Raw genomic sequence first — 14,873 nt, 5'->3', positions numbered from 1 at the left:
CTCTTTGGCATTGACGTCAGAATTATTATTACCATTTCTTGCTGGGTAAAGAATACATGAAAGAGAGAACTCTCGGTTCATCACTTGAACTCTCGATTCACCTCCACTGTCATCCTCTTCCCCACCGTCCTCCTTGTCTTCCTTTACCTCTACCTTTGATGGTGCTTTCGCCTCATCCATTGCGGTCATCGTCGCCTTATCTTCGCCATCAATGACGTGGGTAGCACTCTCGCCTCCGTATTTGTCACTTGTCCTCCATTCTATCGTCCTTGAGTCCCTCCACATATCAGCGTCGCTCTGCATCTGTGTCGATGCTGATGCAGATGCCAAGTGGCCCTTTTGCCCCTTAGCAATTGTATTAACATTGACCTAGATATAGAGTGATGAAAGGGTTGCTAGACGAGAAGTGGTGTCAAAACTAATGTGATAACGAGAGGAGCGACAGGAGCTCCACTAACCCCAGCTTTCGATCGAGGTTGGGATCCACCCAACGGGTCAATGGTAAGGTGGCCACTTTTCGCTGTAGACATCGTGATGATCACTACCATCTACGTCGATGCCGACACAATTGTTGCTCAACGACCACTAAGCATCGACGCAGATGCAGGACGGGTGGCGATAAGGTCAACGACGTACTTCTCATGGAAGCGGGTGATGTCACGATGAGAGCAAACCTTATCGTCGTTGGAGATGGCTTAACAACTATGTTGATGTCGTCGCCAATAGTATCGCCATCCGCCATCAAACATTAAAAATTACTTTTTTTATCCTACATGTTTCATTTTCATAGTTATAAGGATAGTAATGTAACTTTCTAAAATATATGGATCAAAAACACACTAAAGATAGTTAACTACGAAGGATAATCTATAATGAATCCTGTGGGCACCTAATTGTATTCGTCCATAAAGTATAAGCGTATTACCACAAACTTGCAAAGAAGATAAAATCATAAAAAACATACGATAGGTAAAATATCAATATTATCAAGAAAATAAGCAAAATTAATAATTCAACTATTCCCTATGGTGTTATCATAGATTATAATGAATCGTTTACTGCAAACACATCTTCGAGCAACTAATTATTTAATCCATAATTTAGTGAGAGTCGCAGTTGGATGTGCTATTATTCACCATACTCCAAAGTTCATCATTATATGCTGAATACGGGCTATCTGCCATAAATTTGTCTCAAGAATATTCTTATCAGATCGAATAATTTACAAATCTTCGGATCCACAAAAGAATCCTTAAAGAGTATAAGAATGGCATATTTTTTTTATTTTATTACCAAAGCTAGAAAATAAGTCATAAATTCACAAACGATACGATAAAATGACATAATTTGTTTATTTTAAAAAATAAAAACTCGTAGAGCTTATTACCAAAGCTACAAAACAAGTCGTAAATTCATAAACGATAAAACAGAATGGCATGATTTTTTTTATAAAAAAAATAAAACTCATAGACCTTATTACCAAAGCTAGAAAACAAGTCGTAAATTCACAAACGATAAGACAGAATGGCATATTTTTAAAATAAAAAATAAAATAAAAACTGGTAGACCTTATTACTAAATTTAGAAAACAAGTCAGTAAATTCACAAACGGTAAGACAACGACGTACTCTCCTCACATTACTCGTCCTAACCAACTTACCAACAAATGGGCCAACTAATATTAGTCACATGTTGAGTTCGTGATTAACCAAATTAATGCAAAATGATATCTACTTTCTACCTTGCGTGATGCATGACTACATTGTTGATATATAGAGTATAAGCTACCCTATACTATAATAATACTTGCCAGCATTTGGTAGCTTCACCAGCATGCTTCTTCATCCTCCCGTCTATTACGTGTGCCACTGTGGTCAAATGGAGCACTGCATCCCGGTCAAGAAACCAAAGCAGAAGCAAATAGAATTTACTTGTGCTACAAGCTTTAGTAAAGTAGTACTCACATTGAAGAAAAGATGGCCTGTGATTGATTGATTTCCTTGCTCTTGCCACTGAAACATGAGTTCTTCCTCCTTCCAGCGTTAGGTCTTAATTGAGACACAAATCACCTGAATTCTGAAGCAGGAAAGGGTACATCCCATCAAGGTTATATCAACTCACCAACAATGTATTTTGCATGTGTAGAGAACAATATCAAACAAACCCCAAAGATATTTCATGATTATAGGCTTTCATTCAGATTCTTGAGAATAGCATAAACAGAAACAACGCCATCGGCATTTACAGTCTTGGAATAGTAACCAATCATTTATTGTGTACAATGAGAAAGCAACAAACTTCCATCCTGTTACAGATGACAGAGGCTAGTTTCTTGCCAATCCAAAACACTGATTCCATAGGGATAACATATATGGAATGCTTCTACACATGCAAGAAATATAGCTATTAGCAGGTTTGAAAGAGTGGAAGATTTCCAAATCATAACAAAATTAACAAGATACATGAATGTTTCTGCTATCGAACGTCTAAGAACATCTGAAAAAAGAGGTCTAGCAAAGCCGCTGCTACTAGATAAGGCATACCTCAACCATAGTTCAAAAATATCCATTACTATCACTGCCATCAGTGAAAAAAATGATGACACAACAAGTGGCTTGGATTTCACCAAACAAAATTTGTTCATCATTATGAGGATAAATATGTCAAGAGCTTATCAGTACAGCTCTCATCTTGAACATGCAACTGCAGAAAATCATATCTTACTGCAGGTAAGTTTGAGCACTTCACTTACATGTGAGAAGAGAGTAAAGCCAACAATTAAGATTCGTAATGACCTCACAGCAATGTTTGCCAAGTAACAGCAGCAACTGGACCAACCGTATAATGCAAATGAAATGTCAGCAACAAGAGACTAAATACCCCATTACTAGCTCCATCTCCGTTTATCTTCTTCTTCATCAACTGAAGTATACCATGCCGGGCGTCTCTTCTGATTACTCAGCCTGTAGTTCAAGAACATTTCCTCGTTGCACAAAGCCCTTGTTGCAACAAGTACGAGTGTCTTTAGCACTGGAGAATCTCCATCAGGATCAACAGAACTACCTAATCTGAACCAAAATGTGCCAAATCTCCTCATTGTGATACTTTCTTCATCTCCATAAATAAGGTTGGGAATGTAAACTCTCATGTCTTTCTCAGTCAACGGGAAATCATATGGGCAAACCATGACATTAGGGGCTATCCCTTTAGGTGGATGGTTGGCAAAATGGCCAAAAGCTAGGGGGTTGCGCCTCTCAAGTACTTCCCCAATGGTTCCTCTGTTACTGGCCTCCAAAGGCTTGCTAAGCATTCTCCACATCCGGTCGGATCCTCTGCCAGTTTCTTCAGAAGTATCTGGGTTGTACTGTGGGTGGTAAAAACCATCCCATAATTCTCGGGTTTCACCGCCAGTACCCCAAGGTTGTGCATTAATAACATTTCCATCATACCTTGTGATAAGATAGGAGTTGGAAGCATCAACCCTGGGATACCCCGGAATATACCGATAGTAAGCTGGCGAATAGATCATCCCTGGATAAAATGCTATGATGGCTCCGACATCAGCCTCTCCATTTAGGAACAAACCTTGGCCAGCTTCCTCATGAGGAATTTGTGATGGCTTGATATCAGGAGCATAGCCAAGGCGATCCATCAGACACTGTGACAACTCCGAACGTGTCAAAGGCTGCGTTGTAGGTACAACTGTGCTGCAACATAATTGAGGTTAGCCTGTCATGGTGATGTTATGACCCAAATGTAGGTCTGATAGTACAATATGAACCAATTGTTTGATCTATGATGCAATGATGTTCTTTCAATGTAATGAAAATTTTCCATATTATATATGCAGGTTTATGTAGGTTAAAGATAGATACCAATATTAACTAGTAAAGCAGCCATATGAATACTTTTGTATTTCGATTTTTCTTTCTACATAATGCTACAGTGCTATTCATGATGTGCAATCGTAAACATCATCGCTGGCACACAGCCTTGCAATGAAACTAAAGTACAAAGTTGGTGCACATGATCCACAATGTGACTGTCCTACCAGTATTCTTGTTAAATGTCATATTCACTAGTCATCAAAGGACCCAAAACAGGACCTTGAATAAAATATGCAACACTTTCAAATTGATACATGTAAAATTTTAAAGAGATCAGAAGGCCCAGTGAGTTGGGAAGAATTCTGAAGATAACTCTAAACGTGTTCACATCACAAATTATTTTATATTGTCTCTGTCACTAGCTTTTAATACATATAATTGTTGAAAATGATATAGAAATAATACAATCCATCCACAAATGATGAAAACCAAGTTTTCAAAATCTATAAAAGTAAGACACTTTGCGTTAATATCTACATGGTTCTATGGTACTAAAAAAACTACAAAAGTATTATTTGTTATATTTGCAGGCGAGCATCACATATACAGTGGAAACAGGAGCAGAAACATAGTCATAGAGCTTAAACAACTAAGGGAACAATCCAGAAAATATTTCATGATTCAGATTTCAGCAATTTAGATTTCACGTGCCTATCTTTTCATTCAAAAGCCAACTTCAAATGCATCACTGACATAAGCAATCCTTAAAACAAGATCTAAGGGAAATTAAGTGCATTGTATATGCAGTAGAGCCACTCACCAGGCTCATTGGCAGATGGAGTTCCTTTGCCAATGGCAAAAGTCAACCCACTTCGTCGTCGAGGACCATTCTGGGAGCATGGAATTGAACTAGGTGGATCAGGGATGTTTTTATTGTCAACACGAAGAATTTCATCCATGATCTTACACATGTTTTTTATTTGAAAATGAATGTTTTCTTGGACTTGTTTCTGCTGATCTTTAACAGAGGCTTTGTTTGCCATCTCGATGATCTCGTCGGCATCATTCTCTTCAGCACTATTTCCCAAACGATTGTAACTGGATTTAGCATAAGCAATGATATCAGATGCAGTAAGTATACATAAAACAGAGGCAGAAAGGTTTGAATGATGAGCATCTTGAGGAATGAAAAGATATCCAGTAACTTATCAAATAAACCAATGTTCTAAAGAACAAAGAACAAGCAAAATTACAGTTTGAAGATGGTCATTTAGGTGAGACTTCATTATGTACTTAAATAGTTCTCTAAGTGTTAAAATTCTGAAGCAAATCAGTATATAGAACATAAGAGTTTAACTTCATCATCAAGATGGACCTAACAAGCCCAAAAAAATCACTTGCATATGCAAGCATACAAGGAAACTCTTAACAGACATCACCAGTATAGTGTCAATCACCCTTAACAGAGCACATAAAAATATCTTAGGAGAGAGTAGTTCCATTAATTATTTTATAAAACATATTAGATATATTCCATTGCAACATTCGAAAGATTATTATATGGAAACATCCAATATCAGATTATTAGTATCATTTATTTACTCAACTTTAAATTAAACATTGTCTTAAATTTTTATTCATCTTTAGTCAATGCAACTAATGCTTCAAAATATCTATTATTAGTAAGCACGGAGAATTACAAAGCATAAGCTACATTTAAATCGTAATGTCAGATTGCGCAAGATTTGAAAACAGAAAAAAAAACACACATGAATGCTAACAATCCAAGCCTAGCAAGCTTATCCAGTGAGTTACTGATGATTATTTAACAATATAAAACATGGGGAAAACTTTCAAGCAACAATAATAACGACTTCTTACTGAACTAATTTAGATATGGTTAGATCACACCACTGTTGTTTGATTCACATAATGGTGAGATACTTGAGAATTTACAGTTAGCATGAAATGAAATACAATCTTGGATGCAAGAATTGCACTGACCTGGTATAAAGAAACAGGCGGTTTATGTCAGCTTCGAACTGAAGATGTCTTGGATCTCGAGCAAACATTCGATTCTTTGCAAGTACTTTGACAGCCTGGAATTATAGCTAATAATTATTTGAATCAGAATAAGCATAAACTAAGACCATATGAGAGCTTAAATCTATTAGACTTATTTCTATATGGTCTAAATATTTCAGTACTTCTTCCCAAGGAAAAAAATTATCAGAGCTTAGTCAGTGACTAATTGCTACGGGTATCTCAAGGAAGAAGGTCGATGAAGTATTTCACAGTAGATTTATGCTTTTCATCTAAGCCCATTAGTAACCAGACTTTATTTCATTGCTTCACTCACACACAACTACTCATGTATAATCATTTCTTTCTAGAAGATGAACAACAACAAAACCAACAACAGCCAATGATAATGCCGGTGGCTCGATGGATCGATAAGATATTGGGATTCGGTTATGAGAAACTTGTGTAAGTTCTTTCCAGGTTGGAGATAGCTTCAGCTCATCTGAACAAGCCATAACGACTAGTAGATTTTAGGCTTGTTAGCCTCTTTATATGCAGGTAAGATTGATATGTTCTCCATTTATTTATGATAAATCTATCCAAAAACAAGTTATATGTCAGAAAAAGCAAGTGAAACAGTCAAATCAATAGGCCTCTTTATATGACAAGAAAATCAATTTGTTGTCCAACAATTGATAATGATGCCATTACAAAATTTATACACAGGTATGTGAACCAGCCAAAATTTCATAAATTTTGCTAGACATGGAACATGCTATGCCTGGCATAGAGATTAGTTCATGATGCAGAAAGTCAATTTAAAATATGGTAATTGGCATAAGGGTGTCTTTTATTTTGTTTTAACCATAATGCCTTCACATCTCCCCCTCATAAGCTAGAGGTCACCTCTATCCTCATCAGCCCCACCAATGCTGATCATTATGCATTTTGAGCCATTTTCCAGCATCGTCATATCATAACCATAACAACAAACCCTTTTTTGTCAAGCATTAAGAAACAAGGGCTACATAGACATTTTACATCCTTCGTTTTGCTTTATGATGTAATGAATAAAGACAAAAAAGCTATCTTCTTTCTTACATTCTTTCACCGTACTAACCTTTTACCCTAACTACATCGTTGCTGAAAATCCCTAATATATATGCCTTGGGGATGTGGATGACATTAACTTCAGCACAAAGTGCAAAATTAAGGCCAAAAAAAACCCATGACTACCCATGCCCCAATTTTCTACATCAAAAAAATGATCTGACACCTCCAAGATTCAGATTTTCCTGTAGAACAACGACTTCCCACTCCAAACGGACACAAAAGATGTAAATTTCAGGAACACAGACATTTTCACATCTATCATTTTTCTTTTATATTATTTAACGAATAAAGGCATCAAATTCGTGTTCTTTCTTACATTCTTCGAAATTGTCCCACACTCTCGTTGACCCAACGACATCCTCGGCATTGTAGATAATTTCACAAAATACAAGATCTAAAATGATTTCGACCCTCCAAGATTCGAACTTTCTTGCAAGGCGACGACCTCCCACTCCTAACGAACCTCAACGAGATGAATCTCGACAACATAATACAAGATCTCTCTTAGCAAGAAAGCACCAAAAAAGAGAAGCAAAAAACCCTAGATCATCAGAGGCGTAACGGAAAGAAAGATGACATGGGGGAGGGTCCGCACCTCTTGAAACTTTTGGAAGAGGAAAGCCATTTCGAGCGGCCAAGCGGAGCACCGCCCTCTCCCGAACCCAAGACTCGGTTGAAACCTCCACCCCGGCTCGCCGATTGGGAACACATGTAGGCGCAAAGACCACTCTTTTCGGATCCGGGGCTGTCGATGGAGTCGGATGACCTGATATCCAATATCGACCCGATCCGAAATTTTTATACGAATCTTTATCTTGAATCCATTAATCTTATCGACGGAAGTGGTATGGATTCTGAATCCATATCCGATAATGTGTAACATCCGAGGCTAAGACTCGGTACGATACTATGGATTAAAAAATAATTTGAATTTTTATTATATAAAACTCCTTATCATGTGCTTTGCAATTTGAGAACATTGAATATTCTGTTGATTAAAACAATAGAAAAATATATGAATAGATGGAAGCAAAGTGCTTTTAATCCTAGTGATAACGTTATTGTTGTTATTATCCCATTTTCTAATACTATCATCTATCATCTAATAATTGATCTTATCTTTGGCACTTAATTTAATACCATCAATAGCATAACTTGAGTTCTCACACTCTGAAGGAAACCCTTGGAATTGATTTGCCTTAGGGATTATGGAGTTGGAAAGTCCCAAGTCCATTCCAATATTATCAGAAAAAATATTAGTATTGCTGGGTCATGAACCAATTTTCTCATCATCATATCATTTCCCATCAAATTGCTGATCATCCATGTGACCCCATCAGGCTTGCCAAAAAAACCACAACAAATGATAGAAAAGTGCAACATGAGTGTGATGAGAAGCATTACAGTGCAAGCAAGTTCAGTAAGAATACCTACTAGAAAGCACACGATTCTCGGTTGGTGAACGAGTGAGGTTGCCACATGAATCAAAAGTGAGGAATCGAGTCCAGCTTGTAACTACCAAGACAAAAACAGTTGGCTGCACGATTCACAAAATGATCATTGATTCTTACACCGATGAAGAATTGGAGCTTCAAAACCACAAGCCATATGCGCCAGCTAGTACAGGAAGAATGCTTATTTATCGATCAAACTGTCTTCCTTCAAAAAAAAAAAAAAAAAAGAGGAACAATCAATTCCTCGGTGTTCTCTGCATATTCATATTTCTCATGGCATAATCCAAGAGACGAGCACAGTTGAAATCAAGATTCTTATATGGTGGTGATACCTTTAATGCATCAGTATTCCGCTTAATCCAGGGACATCCCTCCAGGCTTCGGTCTGATATAACCCAAACTCCTCAGTTTTTCTGCCAGTTTTCTCTCTGCAGTTGCCTGAAACCAAGTCTCAAGGCAAAATATCAGTAAAGTTCTGGATGGAACACATGATATCAAATTTTTAGACAAGTATGCATTCACATGGGAATTAATCCTACACATGGATTGTCTGGAGAAAAAGTTGAGCTAATTGTTGGTATATAAATTAAGATAAGCATCTGAATACCTCGAGCATGGGGCTGTCTTTTGGTATATTGCATGCCACAATGATATTAAGGCCAGTCTTCAGAACTGAAAGAAGTCAGTGAGCAAACTGGTCAGTTGAAGGAAGAGCGCAATAAACAGTAATATACAGCAGTTACCTAATCGACGAGCAATGCCTGATCCAGTATTGTCAGAAGTGCCTCCTAGTATTGAAGTAACAGCAACTTGATCATTCTACAGAAGATCATCGAGGATAATTAAGTATCAAATATGATAGAGCCTCGTTACATCAGCAAGGATTTGAAGTTCAATACCGGTCTAGTGATTGCAGCAGCATACAGGTGACCAAACTTAGCAGTATTGCATCCAATCCATACAAATATCTGGATCAACAATATAGCACCAAGAAATATCACTAAAAGACAAAAAAGTGTGAACAAAGCAGTAACAATCACATAAGAAAGTGGAATGGTAATGTCATAAGCATGTCAAGTTCATAAAGTATATATAAGTTCCAAAAAAGTGTGAACAAAGCAGTAACAATCACATAAGAAAGTGGAATGGTAATGTCATAAGCATGTCAAGTTCATAAAGTATATATAAGTTCCAACAGAAGAAAATGTCCAATCTATCAGCAGCAAGGATAAAATGGCATAGATATCATCTGTCTAAATCTGGTTCTGTAACCATGTGTGTCCGATATGTTTGGGTAATTCTGTGCCCCATCACATGTCTGTATTGGTTCCTAAATCTTGCTACTCAAAATCTTCCCGAGTAAGAATACGGCCATATGTGTTTAGCTCTATATGAATCTTAATTTCCAATTAGCTAATAATACCAATTTTTTATTGGACTATATTTGGCTTGGGAGCTTTGAATGTGATCTCATCAAGTTTCAAAAGGACTAGTGTAGGGTTTCTGCTCGCCTTGCCTTGAGATGCTGATCTCACTGCTTCACATCACCACAGAGGAAGAGTGGAGACTGGAGAACACAAAAAAGGGCCCAGGGATTATCAAAAGAAAGTGCTTTTGGTTTCATCACAGTCTCCGATTGGATTAGATGATTTTCTTCATTTTCAGTTTTAATGTTAGTGTTACGTATAATACCAATGTCCTATGGAGACTAAGGGTGCCAACAGCTCTTGTCTCGCACAACTTTTAATCTTATGCATAGCATCTTCAAGCTTATCTTAGTTGCACATTAGTTATTTCACGTTAAGATCCACCTGATATTCAATGCAACTATATTAACACAACTAGTTGCGACATCCCAACAAGATCCATGTTTATAGCTCGATGCTGGAAGATTGGATATCTTAATACAATCATTTTTCCAGAATCAGTAAAGGTAGTGAAAAAGATTTAACAATAAGCACATACAAGTGGAATCAACTATTCCTCACCACAGAGGAGACGATGCAGTTAAAACCATAAATGCATTGTGTTTAATCATTAAGTCAGAGTTCAATTGCATTAAGGCACATAACACAGCACATTTTCATGTCCAAGTTCCTCATCTTAATGCACATATATGCATACATGTATTTATATGCACAAAATATACACCATATGTATACATATAAGTATGCATAGATACATCTACATGCATGCTTTCCCGGCTGTTACTAGGAGACACACAATAAATATATGAGACTATTGACAATGAGTGGTCAAGATAAAAATTTGAAGGATATAATAGTTGATTGTCTCCACTAGTAATTCTCCACTCTTAAGGGAGAAGCATGAACAACAATCATGAACAGAAGATGAAATTGAGATTGGCCAGTAAAGTGAATGTGGGAATCATGGATATTAGCATCATGTTGCAACAATTTAACCAACTAATAAACCTTAATAATTTTTCCCTATTTTGTTCCTCTGACTTGATGCACCCAGCATCAAGCCCTCGATCTAAGATAGACCATCAAAACTAGAGAATCAAGATAAACAAAAGGTTATTTTTCATCCATTGCTGTAAATGGCTAGTGGCTTGCCAAACACTCAAAGAAAATCACCATTCTTATACCACTTGTGTTTGCATGAAGGATGGTGCTGTGGTAATGAATAATTTGTTTCCAAGTACAACACAATCCCACCATCATATCTTCATGAAGGCTATAAAATAAAAGTTCTCACAGTTAAAACATTACTTCAATGTTTGTATTCTTGTTTCAAGAACAGTCTAATATATTTGACCACCTAATATGAGGTAGGACTAAAAGGCTGCAACATTTTATGATAATGTTCCTCAAGTTAAACAATAAAGCTTATGGCAAGGACATGAACAATACTTCAACTTCTGCCACTAACATAAAGAAGAAAAAAAATCTTTTTACTTCTTTACTGAAAAGGTTCTTATCCCTATTATGTGCAATTTTTCACAGGCAAATAAAAAAGGATGAGACCTGATGCCATGACAAACTTGCTGTTTAGAATATGGTTGTTAATGTTTCAACCTATGTAAATAGTATTCTATTTATTGCTGCACAAGTGATAGGTCTTAGGTCCGAGTCCTTGTATGAGCGCCATGTATGCCATATAATATAATGAAAATATATTCTAAATTTTAAAAGAAATTATAGAGTTAATGCTGGATATACCCTGAATTGGTGGAAGTCTAATGCACCCACCAATTGCCAACTTTTAGTTTAAAACTATGAGCCTACCACTTATAGTAACCGACCGCTTAGCAGAAAATATTGAACTATAAGCAATTTATAGTGTCATGTTGGTAGAACAACTAGCCTTTTTCATGAGCACACACTAAGCAAACAAGATCTTGAATTATTTGTAATGCACCAAAATAAGCATAGATATTCAATAACAACAGACTTCACAGAAATAAACATAACAACCTGAAGCTAAGGTTGATAAATTGGTGTTACAAAATAAATTAAAAAAAATAAGTATGGACCAAATAGAATATGTAGAGGCTCCACAAGCAATAAGGCTAAATCAAAAGCCTGAGAAACTATGACAAGTTGAACAAGACAATGGCAACAAAAAACAAGATCACAATATAACACCAGAGCAAGAGAAACTATATCAAGATGGAAGCAAATTAAAGCAATATATACATGATCTTCTAGCAAGCTAATAACCTGTTTTGCAAGTCTTATGATCTGAAAATGAAGTGTCACATCATGCAGATCCTCTGTAAAACAAGTTATCTGAAAATCACCATCCACTGCTTGGTTCTCTAATATCTTGCTCTTCCCATTGCAATCAGAATCTCTTGTAACATGTATCTCTGAAAAGTTTCTGTCTAACTCTTCAGATGCCATGGTCGATTAAATCTGTAAAATGTAAAACAAGATATCTAGTTCTCTAAGAAATGATCATGAATCATCATACAAAAGTACGTCTTTAAAGAAAAACTGAGCATATTAATTGAACCTGTTTTAGATTCAAAGTCAATTGAAAATTATTTATAAAGCACATCCAGTGATTTTGTAATTTACTTACTGTTAAAGTACCTTGGTCATACAGTGTCAATTAACAGAAATTTGAATGTTTTAGACAACGCATACTGATAGAGCTTAAAATAGCAAGAAGCAAACATGAGCCCCAATATCAGTATGGTAACATACCTAACATGTATGATCTACATCTAGATTGATGAAGTTCATATGTTTATGTGAAGGTAAACTAATAAGATCATGCTCAACACCATAATCAAGAAACATTGGATCCCTTTCACATGGTAAATCAAACAATCACTAGTAGTTGTTGAATTATAATAGAGGCCTAGGTTAGTCCATGGTGATTTATTAGTTTTATATATTAACAGATTAAAAGGGATAATGATGAACAAGGTAAGAGTTCTAATACCTCCTATTCTCGTTTGTTATTTGTCTTCTCTATAAAATACCACTGCCATGCAATAGCAGCAAATAGAGATGAAGGCAGTGAGAGATCTAATAGAGTTGATGAAGGTTTCAATCAAAAAATCTTCTATAAAGTTGTGTTTAGACCATTTACTTGCCGTTGAAGTAATACATTGCTTCAGATGTATTATATGACAAACTGTTGATTTCTTTGCATGCGACAACATATACATTAGAAACCTCTGGCTATCAATTCATGGACAGCAGCAGAATTGAACAGATCAAATTAACCGGCAACATTAATTTCTTCCCCTCTTCTTGTAGCTGATGATGACAATATTATTAAGAACTTTGTTCTTCTGAAGTCTTTGAGTTAAAACCGAGCTGAAGCCACAGGTTAAAGAAAAGAATAACATGACGAATCTAATAAGGCTACACTTGTTCTTGATCTCTTCTTGTATTACCTATTGGTAAAAGAAATCAGAATTGAGGGATCATGTTTTACATAATGTTCTTTGATTGATGTCTTGGAAACCAATAACTTGGGATGTCAGCATCAGCATACTACTGAAAGCTTACTGACACCTAAAAAAAGCTGGTATCTTCCTGTTTGGATTTCAGAGAGAATCCATCTGGTCAACGGGAGATTTATGGACAGTGAATGTGCCCATGGCCTGATTGATGAAATTACAGATCTTTTAGCTCGGATGAACTGCAAGTTTGTGCTAAGAGGAATGGAAAAGAGATTATATGATTATAGGAGGTCGAATCAGTGGGTTGTGGATCTAAAGAAGCTGTGCATTTGGTTGGAAGCAGGATGTCAACTACTGCCATAGCTACAGTGGCATTGATAGATTCCTCTTCGCATCCATCAACCACAAAAACATTGGAAACATGTGAAAAAAGATGGTGTATATTGTTAGAAAACAAAAGACTGGTATATTAAGTGGACACCAAATTAATATGGGAGACTGTTTTATGCCCTGTTTTGCACAGTTGCATTGACAAGCATCATTCTATCCACAGTCAAAGATTCCGCAGGAAATTAGGTGACGTGGTCTGTGGATCAAGATGGATGTCTGAGAAGGAAATAGAGGAAGTTGATGATCACCAACTCGTCATGTTAATTGGCTAAAGATGAGTCCCAGGAGCTCAAATTTTGCTGCTGAGCCAGCATCTGGTTCCTTCTTTGACGACTAACATTCCAGGAATCGGTTTTGCCTTCACCCATGGCAAACCTGCATTCCCCACTCTTTGTCTTCACCCATGACTAACATACCAGAAACCATTCCATGAACTAGTTTCGTAGGGGACATGGAAGACTCATTCTCATGCAGACTTCAATGGGGAGTAGCAGTATGTGAGACGTGTGGAACATGGTTGTTAAACTTGGTTTTCTACTTACGATCGTAAAGAGGGCCATAAATCAGGGTCAGAAGAAAGGAGATCACATGAGAAGGGAGGATACAGAGGATAAGAAGGGGACGAGACAGGAGGAGAACAGAGAGGAGGTGAGGAGAGGATAAATCAGGATAGGAGATGGGAGGAGAAGAGACGAGAGAAGGGATAAGAGATAAGCGAGGAATAAGAGAGAGGAGGAGAGGAGAGGAGAGGAGAGAACAGGAGAGGGTAGGAGATCGGAGGAGAAGGGAGGGAAAGAGAGGGAGAAGACGGGAGGAGAAGAGAGAGAGGGGCAGGAGAAGAGCTTGGAGAGAACTATACCAACGGCTTTGGCCTGCGACAACGGCAGCGGGAGGTGGCGCCTTGCAGCAGCGGCTTGGCCGGCGATGTTGGCAGCGGCAGAGAAAAAACTAGGGCTCGCTCGTCGCTCGCGTCTTGGCTTCCGACGCACGCCTCTTCCGCTTCGCTTTCCTCTACTTTCTCCTTTTCTCTCCTAGCAACGCATTGAGTCGACTCGATAAACTCGACTCGGACGAGTCGACCGATTGTACCAAGTCGACCCGCGACTGAACCCGAGTCCACTAAATTTACGTTTCAGAGGCGCTAGGCTTAATCTGGGCCGTAAGATCTCACGATCCTACGGT

General features: G+C 37.4%; 2 protein-coding genes across 6 annotated transcripts; both read right to left on the bottom strand.

Moving 5' to 3' along the window:
• Positions 1-1,548: 1,548 nt before the first annotated feature.
• LOC103994493 (uncharacterized) lies at positions 1,549-7,751 on the bottom strand. 4 transcript variants are annotated; one of them, XR_010489325.1, is made up of 6 exons: positions 7,558-7,751; positions 5,832-5,926; positions 4,648-4,925; positions 2,753-3,702; positions 1,965-2,076; positions 1,549-1,868 (listed from the first exon to the last, which is right to left on the bottom strand). XR_010489325.1 is itself a non-coding variant. In XM_009414844.3 (4 exons), exons 1-4 carry the CDS (start codon positions 7,585-7,587, stop codon positions 2,888-2,890), a joined length of 1,218 nt encoding a protein of 405 aa, XP_009413119.2. In that variant the 5' UTR covers positions 7,588-7,751; the 3' UTR covers positions 2,600-2,887. The 4 variants fall into 4 exon arrangements, 3 of the variants coding, with proteins under 3 accessions (XP_009413119.2, XP_009413120.2, XP_064976934.1); XM_009414844.3 differs by lacking the exons at positions 1,549-1,868; positions 1,965-2,076 and having other exon boundaries at positions 2,600-3,702; XM_009414845.3 differs by lacking the exons at positions 1,549-1,868; positions 1,965-2,076 and having other exon boundaries at positions 2,600-3,702; positions 5,832-5,938; positions 7,558-7,659.
• Positions 7,752-8,235: 484 nt separating this feature from the next.
• On the bottom strand, positions 8,236-14,757 carry LOC135619149 (uncharacterized). 2 transcript variants are annotated; one of them, XM_065120861.1, is made up of 7 exons: positions 14,551-14,757; positions 12,103-12,297; positions 9,316-9,384; positions 9,160-9,235; positions 9,024-9,088; positions 8,749-8,854; positions 8,236-8,617 (listed from the first exon to the last, which is right to left on the bottom strand). In XM_065120861.1, the coding sequence occupies exons 2-6, from the start codon at positions 12,283-12,285 to the stop codon at positions 8,771-8,773; spliced, it is 477 nt and encodes a 158-aa protein (XP_064976933.1). In that variant the 5' UTR covers positions 12,286-12,297; positions 14,551-14,757; the 3' UTR covers positions 8,236-8,617; positions 8,749-8,770. The 2 variants fall into 2 exon arrangements, with proteins under 2 accessions (XP_064976933.1, XP_064976932.1); XM_065120860.1 differs by having other exon boundaries at positions 8,236-8,621; positions 14,551-14,748.
• Positions 14,758-14,873: the final 116 nt, after the last annotated feature.

This window comes from Musa acuminata, chromosome BXJ2-8 (assembly GCF_036884655.1).
Source record: "Musa acuminata AAA Group cultivar baxijiao chromosome BXJ2-8, Cavendish_Baxijiao_AAA, whole genome shotgun sequence".
NCBI classification, from domain to species: Eukaryota; Viridiplantae; Streptophyta; class Magnoliopsida; order Zingiberales; family Musaceae; genus Musa; species Musa acuminata.
Note: the sequence above shows the minus strand (reverse complement) of the source record. Positions and strands in the feature narration are given on the sequence as shown.

Coding starts and splice junctions, on each gene's coding strand:
- LOC135619149 (XM_065120861.1), bottom strand. CDS start 12,285: ATGGCATCTGAAGAGTTAGACAGAAACTTTTCAGAGATACATGTTACA. Junction 9,385..12,102: donor TCATAAGACTTGCAAAACAG/GTTATTAGCTTG, acceptor TTGTTGATCCAG/ATATTTGTATGGATTGGATG. Junction 8,855..9,023: donor AAGACAGCCCCATGCTCGAG/GTATTCAGATGC, acceptor ACTTGGTTTCAG/GCAACTGCAGAGAGAAAACT.
- LOC103994493 (XM_065120862.1), bottom strand. CDS start 7,329: ATGCCGAGGATGTCGTTGGGTCAACGAGAGTGTGGGACAATTTCGAAG. Junction 5,927..7,278: donor GTGGGACAATTTCGAAGAAT/GTAAGAAAGAAC, acceptor CTATAATTCCAG/GCTGTCAAAGTACTTGCAAA. Junction 4,926..5,831: donor CGCCTGTTTCTTTATACCAG/GTCAGTGCAATT, acceptor TGCTAAATCCAG/TTACAATCGTTTGGGAAATA.